Source organism: Elephas maximus, chromosome 26, assembly GCF_024166365.1.
Source record: "Elephas maximus indicus isolate mEleMax1 chromosome 26, mEleMax1 primary haplotype, whole genome shotgun sequence".
Lineage (NCBI taxonomy): Eukaryota > Metazoa > Chordata > Mammalia > Proboscidea > Elephantidae > Elephas > Elephas maximus.
This window is the reverse complement of record NC_064844.1, coordinates 16,470,978-16,493,239: the sequence shown is the minus strand read 5'-3', so window position 1 is coordinate 16,493,239 and position 22,262 is coordinate 16,470,978. Positions and strand designations below refer to the sequence as shown.

The window sequence follows — 22,262 nt, the reverse complement described above, 5'->3', positions numbered from 1 at the left end:
GGTGATGACCTCGCACACCTGGCTTTTTACAGGGAGACAGCCAAGTATGACTGTGTGGAGGTTTAGCCAGTTTGCTGGTGGTGAGGTAATCTTGAGGCAATCAAAGGGAAACAGGGGTAATTTGCAGGCTTCAGCAGGACAGTCATTTTGTTAACAGTTAGTTGCATTGATCCTTGCTAATCATCTAAGGTAAACAGACCAGCTTTGAAGTCAAGGAACACATCTTTATGAAGAAAGGAAAGGATGAAGTGAGCAACTCCTCTTTCTTCAAAGCACTTGTCATTCTGAATTCTGAACAGGACATTAAGACAACCACTGCCTACTGTATCGTCTGAGAAAACCAAACCAAACCATTGCTGCTGAGTCTATTCTGCCTCGTAGCAACTTTACAGGACAGAGTAGAAATGCCCCATAAAGTTTCCATGGCTGTAAATCTTTACGGAACCAGACTGCCACATCTTTTTCCCACAGAGGGACTTGTGGGTTCGAACAGCTGACCTTTCGGTTAGCAGCTGGGCACTTAACCACTGTGCCACCAGGGCTCCTTTTATCCTCTGATTATAGGAGCCTAGAAAGTACTTGTGAAGTCTCTTCCAAGGGGCCATGGGGGCCAAGAAGGACAGCTGTGGCTTGGGTTTGTTCATCTCCATGTTCCTAGGGGGCAATGGGTGGGATAGGATGGGATGGTGGTGGAAGGGCTTGGGTTAAATGAGGCACTCACCCCCAAATTGAGAAAAGCTAGGATTAACCTTCAGGACATCAGTGCAACTGGGATATTTAAGTTAACCATTTTCTCCCTTCTTCCCTCCCTCCTGTCCTTCCTCCTCATCTCCTTCCCCCTTTGCCGCCTCCTCTTTTTTTTTTTTTAATATTTTATTATGAGAAATTTTAAGCATATACAGAAGCAGGAAACCCTGGTGGCATAGTGGTTAAGTGCTAGGGCTACTAATCAAAGGGTTGGCAGTTCGATTCCGCCAGGTACTCCTTGGAAACTCTATGGGGCAGTTCTACTCTGTCCTATAGGGTGCTATGAGTTGGAATCGACTCGACGGCACTGGGTTTTTTTTTTTTTTTTTTTACGGAAGCAGACCACAGATTAGTGGACCCCATGTATCTACCACCCATCCTGACAGTTACCAGCCCATGACCAATCCATGACTAATCTTCCAGTTGAGATTTAGTTATCACCACCCCCTATGTGGGTTTTCTTATTTCTCGTGTGTTACTCATTTGTTTATGAGTGAGGGGGCTCCTGGAAATTCTGATAGAGAATTTCTTCTGCCTTAAAAGCAAAATGGGCCAACTATTTAGGCCAATATGGAGGTTTGCTGAGCCTGGAAGGGAGCAGCAACCAGGGCAGTAGAAGTGGATGGGGGTGAATGGGCAGTGGGACCTGGGAAGTGGCAGCAGAACCTGTGTCCATTCAGTGGGTAGATGGATTTGTAAGTGGGATTATTTTTCGTTTTTAACCGTTTACAAGGATACTTATCTTGAGCAAACCTGCTAACTTGGGAGCTCTTTGATTCCACCGGAGTAAACGTGGGAGTCAAGTCTTTCATTATAACAATTCTGTCAGTGCCATCTTCACCTTGTCTCAGCTCTAAATCCTCTCACTTCTTTGTGTCTCGCCTTTAAACACGCATCTGGGGGGCCCTTGTGGCTTTGCAGCTTAAGAAGGCGCCTTGGTGAGGGGAGTGCCATCTCTAGGCGCTTGCTCCAGTATTTTCCTGCAACGGGCCCAGGGCTTGGGAAGCCTCACTGCAGCTCGCCCCCACGCATCCTGACAGCGTTTGGCGGCTGGGGAAAGGGATGCCCAAAAGTGTTTTAGAGCCACAGCAGCAGGCAGACAGGCCTCCCAGCAACAGGGAATGTCTTTATGTTAACTTCAAGCATTATTTCAGTTTTCTACATTTTCCCGCCCTTACCACACATACCCCACCTTGAAACAAGTACAGAGAGTTAGCTCAGCGGTGTCTGAAGTCAGTGTTACAACAGGCTTCATAAAACCTGCAGTGTATATAGGTTTTAGAGAGTGGGAGGTTGTAGAGTTGGTTTTCGCCATTCCTTCTGAGAGTGTTTGCAAGCCATGCGTCTTGGCAAGTGTGTATGTATGATAGTGGTTTGGAGCGAGGAAGGAGGAAAGTCAAGGTGGACTCCCTCCAGGGTGGCAGAGGTTGGGCTTCGGTATTGAGTCTTTTCAGGCATCTGGGAAGGTTCTTCATCTTGGAGATCTCGGTGTGTTGGAGGTCCCTGGGCTCAGTCTTCACTACTTCAGGCTCATGGCTCACAATCCATATCTTTTATCCAAAATCCTTAAGGCCAGATTTGTCTAGAAATTCAGAATTGTTTGGAGTTGAGAAGGTTAACATAGCATATATTCTGTATATTATGTAACACCCCCAGCAGGGTCTGGTGCAGCTCTTCATGATCAAACAAATGATGTTCACACTGAGTGGAAGAAAGATAAACATTAAGTAGCCTTGTGTTGGGTCAGGTTTGGCTGCCAAATGATTTCGACCCCAACCTCCAAACAACTTCTAGTTTTTAGAGCTTTCTGGATATCATGATTGCTTGTCAGGGATTGTGGATCTGTACCACCTGTCTGGTGACTAACAAATTCAGACCTTAAGCTTAAACCTTTCCTCTGAACTTCAGATTCGTACATCCAATTGCCCTTGGCTGTCTCATAGGCATTTTCAATGTTGCCTGTCCAAACCCAGCTCCTGATGCTCCCTGCTGCCCTCCTCTGCTCACAGCCTTCTCCAGCTCAGCTAAGGACTGTTCCATGTTCTGCTCAGGCCCAAAATCTTCGTGCCCTCCCTGAGTGTTCTCCGCATCCCACACGCCACATCCAATCCATCAGCAAATGCTCTGGCTTTACCTTCCAAATATATACAGAATCTGACCACTCCTCATCACTTCCATTGCTTTCAGCCCTTGCTAGCCATCATTTCTTGCTTGGATTATTGTGATAGCCTCCCAAGTGGCCTCCTTGTTTCCCTACTGTGACTACCAGTTAATCTCCAGCCACCAGCCAGAGGGATTCTTTCAGAGTGTACATCAGAGCATGTCACTGCTCAGCTTGAACCCTCCTGGCCCCCCATCTGCCTCAGAGCCAGAGTCCTTCCCATGACGTTAAGGGTCCTGTATTGCCTGGCTGCCTGCAACCTCTCCCACCTTGTCTTCTACTGCCCTACCCCTCACTCTGTCCTGATCCCATTGATCTCCTTCCACTCCTGCCAAAGGCCAAGTCCTCTCCCACCTCCAACCCTTCATGCTTGCTGTCTCCTCTACCTGCTACACTCTTCCCCCGGATACCTGCAGGGCTGGCTCCTTCTTGTACCAGGAATTTACCTTCTATAAATTAGCACATACTCACAAAACTCAAACTTTGAAACCTGTCTGTTTGCAAATAAGGCATGGAATACTCTAGATGAAAACCAACAAAAGGGTCAACACAGTAGAAGAGATTATTAACTAAAACTAAGAGACAGTTATCTGGGCAACAAGCAAACAGTTAACTATTATATGGGTAGACTTGAAACGAATAAAATTTATTTTCCTTTGATGTCGTTGAAAGGCCGATAACTTTCTTTGTGCTTGGGCAGTTGTTTATTCTTTCTGTTTATTTCACATCCCTCCCCCTCCTTAATTAATTAATTATTGTAAATGGCTTTAAAATGTCTTCACAAACTGGGTGTGGGTTCATAGAATTGCTCTTATATGGTCTACAACGTGACATAGGTGTGATAATAACTCTTTTTCTGCTGGTTCAAAATATCATATGGAAATCTAATATCCAGGATAGATAGTTGCAAATTAAGGAATTATTGTGATGTTCGGAGCTTGAACAGGCCATTTGCAGATCCCCTTTGCTGTATGCTTCAGGAAATATCTTCCCTTCTACTTCAGATGTTGGCATGGGCTCTGACACATGTCCCTCTATTTTGTGTGTCCAGCTGCATTAGCCTGTTCAATTTAAAAGACCTGGGGCCTCATAAAGTTGTAGCAAATGAGCACTGAACATGTAAGGGGAACAGATTTTCAGAAAATAGTCCCTATTTTCATTTATAATTCTTACCTGCAAACTTAACCTATTCATTTATGGGGGAGGGAACCAGTTGAGCATTCATGAGGGATCATTTGAGATTACCTATTAAGAAAGGCTCTATCCCAGAAAACTAAAAGCTATGCCAAACTTCTTATTTATATCTTCTTCACCTTTCTGATACAAAATCTAAGAAATTTAAAAAAATTTGATCTTTTCCTGCGAAATTCAACTTGTGACTGAATTTTGATAGGTTCCTCATCTTTTAGGTCTAGATACATAGGCTGCTCAGGGCTCAGCCCTCACTCCTCCAGTCTCCTGGATCAAAATACAGACCCACATCTCTTATCCAAAACCCTTAGGGCTAGATTTGTTTAGAAATTCAGAATTGTTTGGATTTTAGGTTAACATGGCATATATTCTGTATATTATGTAAGACCCCTAGACTGGGGCGGCCCTTCACGATCAAACAATGGAAGGTAAAGTTTCACTGATTTTGAGCGCCTAATAAATTCCATTTTTCTCTATATTGCCTACGTTTGAGATCTCTGCTTGGTTTTCCTAGTTTCAGCATTTTCATTTTCCCCCTGTTTTATAGAACATTCAAGATAAATGGGAGAATATATTCAAAAGAATTCCTGTAGAATTAAAGATGGCAACTCTGAATGGCTAGGTGATAGGCAGTCTGTGGTTATGCTGTAGCAGAAAAGTTTGCTCATCCCCTGGTCAATACAGTGTATGTTGTTATGCCAGCTTATTGCATGAAAGGTAGTTGGGAGGTAACAGAGTATGAGGAAATTGGATCAAAGCAAACAATTTTAAATGTAGTGTATTGTATTTAGGAGTCCCTGGGTGGTACAAATGGTTAATCCGCTTGGCTGTTAATGGAAAGGTTGGTGGTTCCAGTCCACCCAGAAGAGCCTCTGAAGAAAGACCTGGCAATCTACCTCCAAAAAATCAGCCATTGAAAACCCTATGGAGTACAGTTCTACTCTGACACACATGAGGTTGCCATGAGTTCAAGCTGGAGTTGACTCGACAGCACCTCAGAAAATATTCCCCTTGGTTGGCCTAGTGAAGCTTTTTCTTAATGTGTTTAAGTTGTGTCAAACTAAGGAATAATCTTGGCTATTTCTCATTTGTAGCTGATAACTAGGATTGAGTCGTGCTGTTACCATTAACCAGAAAATTACACTTTTAAAGAAATATATAAATTCAAATTAATTTGTCTTATTTTTACATTGTACCTTGGACTGAAAATCAGGATAACTGAATCCTACTTTTTTCCTACTGTGGGTAATTTGCTGAGGTGCCTGAATGGATTGCTAAACCAGACCGTGCCTCAGTTTCCTTACCCATAAATGAGGGGATTGAGCAATGTAATGTCGTTAAAGCAACAACAAATTTCTTGCCTTATTTTCTTATTAAAAATATTATAGTAGAAAGCATAAGATATATAGAAAGCTAAAAAATAGAAAATAAAAAATATAAAGGTGGAAAAATAAATCACACATTATTCCGTTCCCCCATAGATAACTTTTTTCTCCTTTGTGTACATACCTACCTCTATGCATTTTATTTTTACGAAATTGGACCACAGAGTACATTTTCCTTTATAATATGTGTTTTCCCACTCAATACCATGTTGTGACTATCTTTCCATGTCATCAATATTCTACAACATTATTTTTGATGGCAGCATGGTATCTAATAGTTTGAATAATTAATTTAAGTAATTTGCAATTATCAAACATTAGTTTCTAATTTTATACTCTTGAAAATGCTGTAGTGATTATCCTTGTATCTAAATCTTTTTCCACATGTGTGATGTGGGATAAATTCCCAGAAGTGGAATTGCTAGGTCAAAGGATTTCTATTCTATGATTCCAAAAGGCTCTCTACAAATTTTGTGCCGATTTACACTCTTATCAGCAGTGTGTAAGAGTGCCTATATCCAGCACTGGATAATACCATTTAAGACATGTCTTTGGAATTTCCATTCAAGGTGGTGTTTGGAGCAAATGTATTTGTTTCTTTGCCCATTCAACACACCATCTCAATAACAGAAAAGGAAGAAATGGAGTAAAAATATGGAGCAATCAAGTAAGAAGGAAGAGGCCATCATCAAACTATTTCATTGTATTTCTGGGAGATGATGGTAGATGGGAGAGTAGCAACCAACAGAGCAGAACAGAGGTGCTACGGGAGCCATGGCCCGGAACATGTGCAGAAGGTCCTACAGCTGCTCTGTAGAATCCTAAAGGGTCTCTAGTCTTGGAGGCTCCAGAGGGCAGGAGTGAGATGTGCAGCTTGAAAAGAAGGTGACCATTTGAGGGTCTGTATACTCCCTGCCCTCCCTGCAGAAGGACTTAGAACCAGCCTCTGACTTCCAGGGTAAAACAGTGGAGGGTTCTTTTCCAAAAGACATGGTGCAATAGTGCAGAGAGAACTAGTAAAGCTAGTGTGGGTATTAGCTCTTTGAGGAAACCATTTCTTACTCATCAGACTGCTGCTACAATGGCAGGCTCCCACACTCTAGCTCTAAGGCAGATTAGGCCAGTATCCTCAGAAACATTCGAGGAAATATTGCACCCCTAAAACGAAAAACAGAACAGAACAAAAAAAGGTTGCTTTGAAAAAGAAACCATCAGAAAATAGGGAAGCACGTCTGAAAATTCAACAACTTATTGTCAGAAAAAAAGTCCAGTGGGAGGGTTGTAAGGTGAAGTCAAGTAAATCTCCTAGGACATGGAGTAAAAAGACAAACGAAATGGAAAATATATAACAAGTGGTAAGAGACATAGAGATTAATGCTGTTGGTCCAACATTTGATTAACAGGAGTTTAAGAAAGAAAATAGGGAAAATGGAGAAGAGGCCAATATCAAAGAACAAGACTACCTTTCATAAGTTCTGTTTCATTGAGCACAAGGAATCCAAAAAAAACCCTGAGACACATCAGTGTGAAGTTTCAGAACACTGATAACTGAAGACCAGATGAGCTGTAGAGTGACATTAAGGACATCATACAAGAAAGAAAGAGGCCATTAAAAAGACAGGAAAGAAAGAAAAAACCAAAATGGATATCAGAAGAGACTCGTCTGGTCTTTGATCACTAGCGTTCAACACATCTAATCTATTCTTGAGATGGTTGCTAAATTCAGGTGGGATATACTGAAGGTTGTATTTGGCTTTAATGGACTTGTTCTAATGTTCTTCAACTTCAACTTGAACTTGCATGTGAACAATTGATGGTCTGGTCCGCAGTTGACCCCTGGCCTTGTTCTGACTGATGATAATGAGCTCTTCCGTTGTCTCCACAGATGTAGTTAATTTGATTCCTGTGTATTCCATCTGGCGAGGTCCACATGTATAAAAAAAAAAAAAGTCGCCGTTCATGTTGTTGAAAAAAATGTATTTGCAACGAAGAAGTCATTGGTCTTGCACAATTCTATCATGTGTTCTCTGGCATCATTTCCATCACCAAAGCCGTATTTTCCAACTACAGATCCTTCTTCTTTGTTTCTAGCTTTCGCATTCCAATCTGCAGTAATTATCAATGCATTTTGATTGCATGTTCAGTCAATTTCACACTGCAGAAGTTGGTAAAAATCTTCAATTTCTTCATCTTTGGCCTCAGTGTTTGGTGTGTAAATTTGAGTAGTAGTCCTATTAATTGGTCTTCCTTGTAGGTGTATGGATGTTATCCTGTCACTGACAGCGTCGTACTTCAGGGTAGATCTTGAAATGTTTTTAATGATGAATTCGACACCATTCCTCTTCAGGTTGTCATTCTCAGCATAGTAGACTGTATGATTGTCTGATTCATAATTGCCAATATCAGTCCATTTCAGCTCACTAATGCCTAGGATGTCAATCTTTATGCATTCCATTTTATTTTTGATGATTTCCAATTTTCTTGGACCCATTCTTACTACATTCCACATTCTGGTTATTAGTGAATGTTTGCAGCTGTTTCTTCTCATTTTGAGTTGTGCCACATCAGGAAATGAAGGTCCCAGAAGCTTGACTCCGTCCACGTCATTAAGGTTGACTCTACTTTGAGGAGGCACCTCTTCCCTAGTCACATTTTGAGTGCCTTCCAACCTGAGGGGCTCATCTTCCGGCATTATATCAGACAATGTTCTGCTTTTATTCATAAGGTTTTCCCTGGCTAATTTTTTTCAGAAGTAGACCTCCAGGTCCTTCTTCCTAGTCTGTCTTAGTCTGGAAGCTCAGCTGAAACCTGTCTACCATGGGTGATCCTGCTGGTATTTGAGTAGCTTCCAGCATCACAGCAACACGCAAACCCCCACAGTACGACAAACTGACAGACACGTGGGGGAGAAAGGCAATTGGTAGAGTGAAGAAAGAAAGATCCATTTGAATTTGATGCTAGGTATAGTCACCATTGAGTGGCACATGTGTTATCTCGTGGGAAAGAAAATACAATATTAACATGTTTATAGGCGAGTCTAGTAATAATTATAAAGTCATAATAACTAAACACTATTAATTTTCAGATTTTGGAATCAATGCGTAGACAAAACATGGAACTTAACTATAGTTAGAGAACAGAAGGCCAGTGTTAACAACCTTGATAGTCTAACAGTAAAGACAAAAATGACCGACATGAGGAGGTGAAAGGAGTGGGCAGAGGATGGGGGGGGGAGGTATAACTGTCCTCTTGTTACCAAGTAGAAGGTCAAGGGATATTGTCTATAGTCAGTGGAACAAGAAATGGACATTTTAGATTGCTTTTTTGCAGTTGTAGAGAAGAACAAAGGAGGAACTGAAAGTTGTGATGTATAATTATTTTGTGGAGGGAGGAAGAGGCTTGAGATAGTGAATGAACCAAGTCTTCATCTGTCACAAACATACCCAGGTAGAGATCAGTACACGAGAAAATGCCACATGCTGAGAGCTAGGTCTGTGAGGCAAGAGAACATACCTGTCATGGGTTGAATTGTGTCTCCCCAAAAAATGTGTGTATCAGCTTGGTTAAGCCATGATTTCCAGTATTCTGTGGTTGCCCTCCGTTTTGTGATGTAACTTTATGTTAAAAAGGATTAGGGTGGGATTGTAACACCCTTACCAGGTCACATCCCGGATCCAAGATCCAATGTAAAGGGAGTTTCCCTGAAGTGTGGCCTGCACCACCTTTTATCTATCAAGAGATAAAAAGTAAAGGGAAACGAGCAGGGAGGGAGGACCTCATACCACTCAGAAAGCAGTGCCGGGAGCAGAGTGTGTCCTTTGGACCCAAGGTCCCTGCACAGGGAAGCTCCTAGTCTGGGGGAAGATTGACGAGAAGGCCCACACAGAGAGAAAGCCTTCCCCTGGAGCTGACACCTTTAATTTGGGCCTTTAGCCTCCTTTACTGTGAGAAAATAAACTTCTCTTTGTTAAGCCATACACTCTTGGTATTTCTGTTATAGCAGCACTAGATAACTGAGATAGTGTCTAAAATGAGAAGTCAGGAAATTGAGGTATAAACATTTTATTTAGGGACATGGCAATGACCACCAGAAAAACCCAAATAGAAATTATTAAAATTGGTTCCCTCTGGGGAGTCACGGGGCAGGGGACCGCTGTGTTTCATTTTAAACTTGCCTGTCATGTTTGATTTTTTTTTAAACTGAACATATCATGATGCTTAGATTTGGGTTTGATTTTAATGAACAATCAGCACAGAACTATGTAACCCCAAAGAAACTTTGGTTGATTTAATAGACAAAAGAAAAGAAAAAAAAAGGAGACCTTACATTTGTTTTCATTTATATTTCTTTGCTTATTTGAACTAAGTGATTTTTAAGTTGCTTATGACTTTTAAATTTCATGCTTCTATGGTTTTTATAAAGCTGTTACTTTCCTCACAGGGCATGGTTCTAACTATATGATGAGAAGCAATGGTAAATAGGATGTGATATACAGAAAATCTGAATACAGGCATACTTCCAGGAGGGCATTTATTCCCTGAGGTCAGGCATCCTTGCATTGTATTTGTGCTTTGTTGTCTGAGCCTCCCAGCTCTTCTGCAGTGAGCCTGGTTCATGGATAAAACCCGTTGCCGTCGAGTCAGTTTAGACTCATAGCAACCCTATAGGACAGAGCAGAACTGCCCCATAGGCTTCCAAAGAACAGCTGGTAGATTCAAACTGCTGACCTTTTAGTTAGCAGCCGAGCTCTTAACCACTGTGCCACCAGGGCTCCGGTTTGTGGATGGCGTGCCTTAAACTGTGAGCTCCCAGAGGACAAGGAAAGAAGCTTTACTTTCATTGCTCTGGCCCAAGAAGCAGCACAGTTATTGGGCGTACAGTGTGGGCTGGGTAACCAGCTCACAACTCGTTCTGTCCACAGAATCTCTGAGCACCTTCCTTAGTGGGGCAGCAACCTGCTCCAAGGTAACAGTTAGGAACACTCGTTCTCCAGTTGGAGAACCCTGCATTTTAATCTAGGTCCTCTTCCTCACATTGTGAGAATGTGGGCAAGTTGTTTAACTCCTAAGCTTCAATTTTCTCATCCATGAAGTGGTTAAGGATGAGGATATTGCCTCCTTCACCAAGCATGTGCAATACTCATTAAAGAATTGCAGAGTCCCTTGTTGGCGTAAATACTAAAAAGTATCATTACAGCCATTTTATATAGGAGGGAACTGGGGTTAAGGTGGATAAGTGCCGAGTATATTACTTGGCTTGCTGTCCACCAAAAGGATGATGGTTCAAGTCCACCCAAAGGCACTTTGGAAGAAAGACCTGAAGACTTACTTCTGAAAAATCAATGGCTGAAAACCCTCTGGAACTCAGTTCGACTCGGACACACACGAGGTCACCAGGGGTTGGAACTGACTGGCCAGCAACTGCTGGTTTATCAGAGTTGTGATTATTATTATGAATAAAACACCATTTGCTTCCTTGAGGAGCTCAAAGTGATGAATAACAATTATAACATCTTGGATTTTGAAGGGAGTCGGGAACTAAACCTCTTTTGTAAGCAGATGTTGGGGAAAGGCTCTGCTAGGTTGTGATATTACAGAGATAGAGAAGTTGTTGGTATGAAGATCGTTTTTCTGTTTGGAACATCTTGAGTTCCTGACTAAGCTTGCCTCTGTTTTGCATGGATTCATTCGGTTCCACCTGGAGTGTTTATTGATTACCGGCCTTGTGCCCAGCCCTGGGTCAAGTGCTGTGGAGCCACAGAGAAGGAAGGATGTGGCCAATAGTGACCTGACAGGTGTGCTGTCATTTGCAAGCTCAATCCCCCCAGCACTAGGAAGCAGGTGCTGCTGATCAATTCGTCCATGAGGAAATCGAGGCAAGCCACACAGCTTCTATCAGGTAGAGCTGGGATTTGAACCCAGGCAGTCTAGCTTCAGAGTCTTTTTTCCTCAATCACTGTGATACACTGGGCACTTACCCAGTAAATGTAAAATGAAACACACATCCAAATACACCTAACGAGAGAGCAGTGCAAGACAAAATACTGAAAGTGCACATTGGTAGTGAGGTATTTTTTACCTCCGATCCAGGTGTCTGAGCTAAGTGGCTATACTATCTACTTTTTGCTCTTATGTTTTCCTCTTAGGATGCACCATCATCCATTGCCATTTCCCTCAAAGATGACAGAAGAACTAGACTGTGATGGGGCGATGGTTTATAAACCCTTACATACTCCCAGTATTTGTTTTGGCACCTTTGGTTGTTTTCTCAGCTCAGGAAAGCATTTGCGTACACGTAGAGTTATTTGTTTTTAGCCACCTCTGTCATCGTGAGGGAGCTGGCTTTCGGGTCCAGTTCTGAGCCTGTTGAAAAGAGGAAGCAGGTGCTAACTCGAGTTTACTCTGTTCGCGGCAGGCTGAGAGCTAGGATCTGTAACCCAGGACCACTCTGGCCCACAGGAGCCGTGCAATGAGATGATGGCTGCTGCCCAGTTGGTTCTCGTGAGCTGTCCCTGGGTGGTGGGAAAACAAGGTGTCAGCCAGTTTGGAGGGGTGTTTAAGGTGTGTCTGGGAACTGAAACAAGCTGCCCTCTACGGGGTTGGAGGTTAGAAATAGCTAATGATCTAAAAGGGACGTTTTAGCTTTTTTAAAAGGCGTCGATTTAAATTTTGTAACAAGTTAACTTAGGAGCATGATTTAAATCAAATGGTTTAAAAGGGCACACAATGAAATGGAGAAGAGGAAGCCCCCTCCCCCGTTTCCTAGTTCTAGTCCTTAATCTTACGGTTTCCCGTCTCTTGAGGCAACTCCTGTTTCTTGTTGCATAAGACTCCTTCCAGGCTAATGGATGCAGAACAAGATCGCACCCATTTTATACACATGGTAGCATAAGAAACACATTACACCTTGCTGTTTTTGCCCACTTTTATACATCTTGGACACAGTTCCATATCGTGGGCACACTTAGATCTCTCTCATTTTTTTTTAGGGGTTTCATAGTCATTTACTGGAAGGATGTACTGTAATTTATTTACCCAGAAACCCAGTGCTGTCGAGTCGATTCTGACTCATATAATTTATTTAAGCAATCCTCTATTCATGGGTATTTAGGTCGTTACGAGACCTTTTAGAATGCTAGCAAGCGGCAACCTAAGATGCATCAATTGGTCTCAGCCTACCTGGAGCAAAGGAGAATGAAGAACATCAAAGACACAAGGTAATTATGAGCCCAAGAGACAGAAAGGGCCACATAAATCATAGACTACATCAGCCTGAGACCAGAAGAACTAGATGGTGCCCAGCTATAATCAATGACTGCCCTGACAGGGAACACAGTGGAGAATCCCTGATGGATCAGGAGAGCAGTGGGATGCAGACCTCAAATTCTCATAAAAAGACCAGACTTAATGGTCTGACTGAGACTAGAAGGACCCCGGAGGTCATGGTCCCCAGGCCTTCTGTTAGCCCAAGACCGGAACCATTCCCAAAGCCAACTCTTCAGACAGGGATTGGACTGGACTATAAGATAGAAAATGATACTGGTGAGGAGTGAGCTTCTTGGCTTAAGTAGACATGAGACTATGTGGGCAGCTCCTGTCTAGAGGGGAGAGGGGAAGGCCAAGGCGGACAGAAGCTGGCTGAATGGACACGGGGAATACAGGGTGGAAGGAAGGAGTGTGCCGTCTCATTACGGGGAGAGCAACTAGGAGTATATAGCAAGGTGTGTAGAAATTTTTGTATGCGAGACTGACTTGATTTGTAAACTTTCACTTAAAGCACACACACACATACAAAAGAACAAGACCTTTAGAGCATTTGGTCTAATTATTTTGTTTTGTATCCAAGGAAACTGAGACTCACATGCAGAGGTAGATTTAAATAATTGAACAGGCACTGGGAGTACATTTTCGGTGTGCTTTTCCTACGATTATTGTATTTTGATCACAGAAGACAGATGAAGGTGGCTCAGCTGTGTGCCTGAGCGTGTGTTTTGCACACATGGGGGTGTGTGTGACTACCTGTGCCTACACAGGTAGGTGTACGTTATGTTGTGTGACAGGAGCGTGCTGGAAATGCACCCAAGGAATGCTTTTATTTTTAAAAGTGGAGTATGAAATTTTAAATGCTCTGAGGGTGGGAAGACGATTTGTTATTTAAGGGAAGCTTGTGGGGGAATCTTTATGATGACTTCTTTTTTCCCGTTAAAAGCTACTTTATGAAGTGTAATTGACGTAAAGTGCAACCGTTCAAAGTGCACGCACGCCTCGATGGATTTTGACAAATGTACATATTCACATGACCACCACCATGATTAAGATAGAGAAAATTTTTCATCATCCCAAATGTTCTCTTGTCCCCCTTTATGACTAGTCCGCACCCCCACCCCTCTGGGGACCACTGACGTGCTTTATGTCACCTTGGGTTACTTTTGCCTTTTCTAGAACATCATACAGGTGAAAGCAGACAATATATACTCTTTTGCATTTGGCTTCTTTTGTATAACATCTGTATGTTATACAAAATGTATATGTCATGTGTCAGTAGTCCGTTCCTCTCCATAGTGGTTAAATTCCACTATGTGGATGCAGGAGCCCTGGTGGTGTGCTGGTTAAGAGCTTGGCTGCTAACCAAAAGGTCAGCAGTTCAAATCCAATAGCTGCTCCTTGGAAGCCCTATGGGACAGTTCTACTCTGTCCTATAGGGTCGCTATGAGTCAGAATCAACTTGACAGCAACATGTTTGGTTTGGTTTATAGGGGTGCAGCATGGCTGTTTATCCTTTCTCTGTTTATACCTATGTTGGACATTTGGATTGTTTCCAATTTGGGGATGCTATAGATAAAACCACCATAAACATTTGTATGCTGGTCAATTCTTCTTTTATATAAAGTATAAGATCATATGAAGTCAGTCATCTCCATAATTCATTTGTGCAGATCTAGTTTTTTCATATATTGAAGTAGTTTAAAGTAACGTTATCCATTCATTAACCAACACGTGCAAACATAGATGAAATGCTTGTGGTGGAGACAGAAGAGATGACAGACAGGGTCCCTCCCCACAGGGGTTGGCACTAAAGCCCTAGTTGTGTCTTTGCACTGTGATGTAAGGGGAGAACTAATCCTCCTCCCCTTATTTTATGAAAGTAAGCCCTGTTGTAAATCTGTTAGCAGGGTGGGACCCTTAAAATATTTGATTCCATGGGCATCCTCTGGTTTTCAACCTGCCAGTGAACTCTACCAGTAGGGCTAATAGCAAAGTCTTCCCCAAATGAAGTCTTTAATGTAATCAGTTGTGAACTTATAAACCAACATAAGAGTTGCCCATCTTAGTCTCTCAATGTTTTGTGCTTTCTAAAAGCAGAAACTGGGAGGGTGTCTGCTGCACAGACGCGCCCTGCCCTGCCCAGTTCACCCCTTCCTTCCTGGGTGCTTCTGGGGATGCTGTAGGACACCCTTTTTGTATTCATGGAGATGGTCTGTGCTCAAGGGGGTGTGGGACTTGGGAAGTGGGGCCTCTGCTTTGGGAAAGAACCCCTGAGTCTTCTTTCTTAATGGTTTCCTCCCTTCTCCTCCCCTCCCCATGCACCCCAGTACTCCAAGAAAAAAGAAAAAGAGTAACAGGCTAGGACTTGCAACACCAGCCTCTCTTCTTCCTTCTCTGCTTAGTTTATCACTGTTTTCTGACCCCATAAGAATGGCGTGGCAGAGACGTCTGACCTCCTCTAACTTCACAAGAGGGAAGGAGAATCAAGAACAACAGCCCAAGGCTGATTCCTATGAGGAGGAGGTCAAACATGCCTCCCCTCTCCACCATCTTCACCAATTCTGACACCATCTGTCCCTCCCATGGCACTCTCTACTTCTCTGCTGAATTTGATAATTGATTGCAATGGCCACACAGAGCATACAGACAATACTCACAGTTATGGGGTTTATTGGCAAGCAACAGGTTACAGTTCAGGCTCAGGAATGCTCAGGATACAGTTCTTCCATCAGGACAGCCTCTTCTCAGCCATGCAAGTAGGCAGGTCTCTCCCTGGCCCTGGGCCTCTGCCCTCCTCAGGCGAGTGTTACAAAGCTCTTTTAGCTCTTCTAATAAGAACCCTGAGGCACCCCATTCTGCCAGTAAGCCTCGGCCCGAAGGCGCTCAGCTCTAGCTCTGTGGGTCAGCAAGCCTAGCTCCACCAAGTGTCCAGAGGCACCCCAATCTGCCAGCAACCCTTCTGCCCAAAGGTACTCAGCTTTCTGAACCAGTGAGCCGGGAAGCCCACTGCACTGTTTCCTGCTGGTCTTTCCTGCTACCGTGCCTCTACCACTGTTTCTTGCCATCTTCAGTGTTAGAGCTCTCTCTCTCTCTCTCGGCCTTCTGGTTCCAGGAGCTTCTCAGTGCAGGTATCCTGGGTCCAAAGGACACACTCCACTCTTGGCTCTTCTTCCTTGGTGGTGGTGAGGTCTTTTCTTTTCACCTCTGGGATGGCTCATTCTACCTAGTAGAATGGCAAAACTGGCTAGTCCCATTGGTGGGCCACAATTACCATATTTGCATAGGGGTGGGAGTTACAAGACCATGACGGGAAAGGCCATATAAAAGTGATACATCACACTGCAGACCCTCTTCCTACTTTTGCTTCTCCCCAAGTCCTAGTGTCTCACAACAGATGGAAAGGGAAGTGAAACTCAAATTGGGCATGTGTGACCCTTGCAGACTGTTCTAAGGAAAGGTTTGCTTAGCGGTCTCTGATGAAAGTTGAGCCTATGGTTAGGAAGAAGCTTGACCTTGAATTTCTGACCTCCCTTGCCTTGAACCCAATCACCCTCAAAACACAGGCATGTGGTGTTCACTGGGGGGTGACAGCACCACAAAGCAGTAGTATGTAAGTAGGTTGCTCAGTGACTCATCATGGAGTCCTTCAGATTTTGCTGTCCCAGTTGTCTGTGCTCCTGCTCAGTAGGTGTGGTGTGGTGGAAGGAGTTGAGGGTGTGAGCTCCATCTGTGTACTTACCCCTCTGCTGCACAACTCTAGGGCCTCCGTGACAAAGACTACCATGGGAATAGTGCCCCCTGGAGCCGTGCAGCACAGTGTGCTCTTACTAGCCATGAGGCGTATTGGGCCCTTACCTTCCTTGACACCAGTTTTCTCATATATAAAATGGCACGTATAAGAAAAATTCTCACAACTGGATCAATTAGTAACATCGTGACAAATAGAGAAAAGATTGAGGTTGTCAAGGATTTCATTTTACAAGGCTCCACAATCAATGCTCATGGAAGCAGCAGTCAAGAAATCAAAAGACTCCTTGCGTTGGGCAAATCGGCTGCAAGAGATCTCTTTATGGTGTTAAAAAGCAAATATGTCACCTTGAGGACTAAGGTGCGCCTGACCCAAGCCGTGGTATTTTCAATCGCATCATATGCATATGAAAGCCAGACAGTGAATAAGGAAGACCGAAGAAAAATTGACGCCTTCGAATTGTAGTGTTGGCGAAGAATATTGAATATACCATGGACTGCCAAAAGAACGAACAAATCTGTCTTGGAAGAAGTACAACCAGAATGCTCCTTGGAAGCAAGGGCGGTGAGACTGCTTCTCACATACTTTGGACATGTTGTCAGGAGGGATCAGTCCCTGGAGAAGGACATCATGCTTGGTAAAGTAGAGGGTCAGTGAAAAAGAGGAAGACCCTCAACAAGATGGGTTGACTCAGAGGTTGCAACAGTGAGCTCAAGCATAGCAACAATTGTGAGGATGGCGCAGGACCGGTCAGTGTTTAGCTCTGTTGTGCATAGTGTCGCTATGAGCTGGAGCTGACTCAGCAGCACCTAACGACATAAACCTTGTTATGGTGACCCCATGTGTGCAGAGTAGAACTGCTCCACAGGGTTTTTAAGGCTGTGACCTTTCAGGAACAGATTTCCAGGCCTGTCTTCTGAGGTGCCTCCAGGTGGGTTCGAACTGCCAACCTTTCAACAGTAGCTGAGCGCTTAACTGTTTTGAGATTCCTTGGAATTGACTCGATGGCAACTAGCAACAAATAATACTTGTTACCTAATGGTTTCATTTTGAGGAAGACGTGAAATCATATGTGTAAAGCACTTTGCAAATGGTTGAGCAACACCCAGGAAAAAAGCATCTGAGAGTCTTCTTAGTTTTCAGAGATTACTTTTTCATGGGTGTCTACGGTGTGGGCTCGCTCTTCACTGTTAACGCAAAAGAATTGATCTCCTGCTTGTGCCCATGTCTTCACCACGTGCTCTGTGGGAGGTCAAGGTGTATGAGACATGGCCCTGCCTTAAAAGGATCTGGCTGGGGATGCCAGTCAATTAAAGAGCCAGAGGGTTAGAGGAAGGAGACCTTGCTTTGGACTGGGTTGTTGGAGAAGACCTCATGGGCTGGGCAGGGACTTGTGAGCTCCACTGGTCACCTCTCTTGTGCTCCAGGCAGACCTGAGTGGGACTCTCGGCTTATTGACTTTGCAATCTTGATAGACTGCAAGGGTCTCTGAGCTCAGTTTTTTCATCTGAAAAGTAAGGATAGTATTGTCAGCCTCACAAGAGATTAAATGAGCTAATATAGGTAAATCACTAACATGGTGTCTAGGCATAGGAGGTGCTCAGAATATGTGTGGGCCCTTCCCTTCCCCTTTCCCTTCTCTCAGGAGACCAGACGGTCTTCTGATGGCCTGTGATGGACCCTTTCTTGCACTGGGTTTCTCTCAGGCTGGATATAGCACTCTTGTCTTATGATAAAAAAAAAAAAAATTTTTTTTTTTTTTCTTGTCTTATGATACCTGTAGTAAAACCTGAAAAGGCCGGAACCCATGTAAGGCGGAAACCTGTCAAAGAAGGAAAACTCAAAGATTTTCCACTAAAATGAACAAGAGAAAAGTGGTAAGCCTGCACCCTGTCAAAGGCAGAAAACTTTCGAGACCTGGAAAAACAGGGCAGCCCTGTTGAGTTCCGGCTCTCACGGGTTTCGCTGTAGTTCTTTATTTGATATTCGCGACAACACTGTAAGGGCGTCAAATGTCCTGGAATATCATAAAATATCGTCAACTTTGCACCGAAGAATGTCTTTTTTTTTGTTAAGGGAAGATTGATATAGTGTGGGAAAAAATTGGGCTGAGAAGCAGAAGACTTGGCTTTTTAGTAAAACAGCACCAAAAATGACTGAGTATTTTGTGCCGGGCACCATGCTGAGCACTTTACATGGATTATTTTATTTAACCTCACAACAGCCCAAATGACATAAAACCCAAACCAAACCCAAGCTACTGCCGTTGAGTTCATATGACTCATAGCGACCCTATGGGACAGAGTAGAACTGCCCCATAGAGTTTCCAAGGACCTTGTGGATTGAAACTGCTGACTTTTTGGTTAGTAGCCGTAAGTCTCAACCACTACACCACCAGGGTTTCCCCAAATGACATAGGACCTGTTATTAGCTCCATTTCACTGCCCAGCAGTCTGAGACTTAGAGAAGGTAGTCCTTGCATCAGGCCACATGGCCAGTAAGTCTCAGAGCTGAGAGCAACTCAGATTTGTTTAACCTCACTGTTCACTACCACATACCGAGCCTCTCCTCAGTTCCAGGTGCTTCACATGTATGCTTCATGTAATGTTCCCAACAACCCATTTCATGGATGGCAAAACTAAGGCTGAGGCTCAGAGGGGTTAAATCATTTTCTGAGGTTACTCACCTGGTTAAGTGAGGAAACTAGGATTCAGCCCTGGTCTGTCTGACTCCAAAGTCTGTGCGAGTCTCCCTTTCCTCTCACCATCTACTCCAGCTTTGTTTTTGACTCTAGCTGGAGGGATAGCCAAAGGCATTGGAGTTGGAAAGAGAATTTGCAGTCAAAGAAAACAGATAGCAGCTGGGAAGACAAGTCCAATAGGTTCCAGAAGATTTGATAAATATGGCTGTATCTGGGAGAACTGGAAAGAACCTGGAGCACAGAAGGAGAGGTTCAGAACTAACCCTGGGATGGGAGGAGGTAGGAGGCCTGCTTTTATGTCCTGCCAGCTGCCTGGTGGTGGCTGTGATTGGCAGCTTATAGGGGTTGGACAGGGCTGGACACTACATTGCTTCATTATCCAGGCCTGAAACCGTGAGCAGAATTTGTGATTAAACGAATTTGACCATGCAGTTACCCCACACTCTCCACCACCGCTCCAATTAGCAGCGTTGAAGTCCCACCACTCTCAATGGATGCTCAGAGCCTCCTCACTCGGCTGGGGCTGGGCCAGCACTCTGCAGCCATCTGCCCAGGCTGCACAGCTCTTTTGTTGCTTTTGGCATGTTTAATAACTTAATTTCTATTTTTCTGTTTGGAAATGCAGCTCGCCAGCATCGAGGCAGCAGTGGGTGCTAAAATGGGTTCTGATTGCTATCTTGAATGTTAATATCCTAATCCGTTTTATCGTCCGTGACCTGCCCCTCCCTGCCACCAGCACCCGGTCCCCAGCGGGAGAGATAGGCACACTGCCTGCCTTTGGATAGCCCTCAAAGCTCATCTCATTCCTTTGCTCTTTTCCTCCCCGCTTTTCACAGATAGCATTGTACTTCGCCAATAAAGACCACAGCCATGGGAAATCTTTGACTTGGAGGATATGAGAAAGTGTTTCATTTTGCCTGCAGGGTTTAATAGGGATGGTCTAAGCTCTGAAAGGCATACATTATTTAAATTCCATACTTTTGGATAAGAGGGCCCCTGATATTTTTGAACTTTGGCAGGGACAGCATTCTGGTTTGGCTCCATTCACTGGAACCAGTGGTTGGTTTTCCTGTTTGTAATTCAGCACAGGGTCCAGGTTATATTTGTGGTGGGGTCCGTATTAATGGTGAGGATTCTGAAAACATTTTCTTTACCCCGAAACCTAAAGTCATAGACTCTCGGGGGCAGAAGGGACCAGTTTTTATCCAGTGGAAGCACCAGTTTGTTCTTTGATTCCCATCCAGATCTCAAGCGCCAAAAAAACCCAAACTAGTTGCCATCGAGTCAGCTCCAACTCATGGTGACCCCATGTGTGTCAGAGTAGAACTGGGCTCCATAGGATTTTCGATGGCTGATTTTTCAGAAGTAGATCACGAGGCCTTTATTCTGAGGCACTTCTGGGTGGACTTGAACCACTGACTTTTTGGTTGGCTGCCTATTGTGTTAAATGTTGGCATCACCCAAGGACTCATTTCGAACTTAAGAAGTAGTAAAAGAAGCCCTGGGGTCTGCTCTGTAGGGTCACTAAGAGTCAGCATCGACTCAATGGCAATGAATATAGGACCTGCTCTGGTGTGTAGTGGTCTGGGACGACGGAGGAACATTACAGGCCCCACTGACTGCCTTATCTCACTCCTGCCCTTATGCAGAGCCCAAAATAATGTCAGTGGCCAAGCCTTTGAGGCACTGAAGACCCCGGCTGATGAAAACTACATTTTGAGGGAATTCTTAAGTGCTTCTCAACCACAAAGGACTGAGTCTGGAAATAAAGTGGGGCTCAGGAATGGCTCTGGGAACCTGGACTGTGTGTAGATTGAACTGTTGAGGGAGGGAACTGGAGAAGGTCAGTTTCTGTTGAGTTTATTTGCCTAACAGGGAGTCTATGATGCACGTGGTGTAGCTGCCTCTTCTTCCCCTCTAGCGTTCCCCTCTGTCTCAGATGTAGGTGTGTGCCTGCCTTCTCTTCTGTGACTTGGAGAGGTGAAGGATCCTAGAAAGGGTTCTAGAAGTTCTGAACATAAAGGCTCTTTCCACCTCCGGGGATGCTGAGTGTTTATTGAGTAACGATGAGCTAAGCACTATCCAGTTGCTGTGGGGTGAACGCCAACTCATGGCGACCCTGTGCGTGTCGGAGTAGAGCTGGGTTTTCTACTCAGTTCCATGTGATAGACCTCTACTCAGAGTAGACCTGCATTTTCTACTTAATTCCGTGGGGTTTTCAGTGGCTGATTTTTTCAGAAATTGATCATCAGGCCTTTCTTCTGAGTTGCCTCTGGGTGGACTCAGACTACCAACTTTTCAGTTTGATGCTGAGTACATTAATCTTTTACACCACTCAGGGACTCCAGCCAAGCACTAAACCCGTTGCCATTGAGTAGGTTCCAACTCATAGTGACCCTATAGGACAGAGTAGAACTGCCCCATAGGGTTTACAAGGAGCGGCTGGTGGATTTGAACTGCTGACCTTTTTGGTTAGCAGCTGAACACTTAACCACTGTGCCACCAGGGCCCCAGCTAAGCACTAGGGGTGCAAATACGATTATCATACTCTCTGCCTAGCAGGGGAGCTAGATACATGGACAAGGTCTGACAATTTAATAGGAGCCATGATTAAGATATATACGGTAAACTGGTACCACAGATGAGGGAGCAATGACTCTTGATTGGACATATCTGGCAAGGCTTCAGAGAGGAGGTGACAATTGACCTCAACCTTGGAGGGGAAGGAGCTGTCATCAGGCTGACCCTTCCTAAGTATTAATTGCCAAATGTGTGCCTGCTCTTCGTTGGGGACCATTGAAAAAAGAAAAGGAGTGGCTCCTGCCCTCAAGGAATTTGCAGCTTGTTGGGAAAAGACTGGTGGTGTAGTGGTTAAGTGCTATGGCTGCTAACCAAAGGGTCGGCAGTTCAAATCCACCAGGTGCTCCTTGGAAACTCTACGGGGCAGTTCTACTCTGTCCTATAGGGTTGCTATGAGTCAGGATCGAATCAACGGCACTGGGTTTGATTTTTGGGAGAAGACAGGCCTGGCACTTCTGATCCAGTTACCTTTCTGCAGACAGA

General features: G+C 44.1%; 1 protein-coding gene across 3 annotated transcripts in view; it reads left to right on the top strand.

Moving 5' to 3' along the window:
• The window catches only part of PRKCE (protein kinase C epsilon), a 625,949-nt gene that overhangs the window by 214,512 nt on the left and 389,175 nt on the right, over positions 1-22,262 (top strand). Inside the window, exon 1 of one of the 3 annotated variants that reach the window (XM_049870336.1) lies at positions 18,282-18,375. The exons of the other annotated variants lie outside the window; for them this stretch is intronic. Coding sequence (XP_049726293.1) covers positions 18,358-18,375 — 18 coding nt within the window. The 5' untranslated portion in view covers positions 18,282-18,357. Of the gene's footprint in view, positions 1-18,281; positions 18,376-22,262 lie in introns of those variants that run through there. 3 annotated transcript variants of the gene reach the window in all.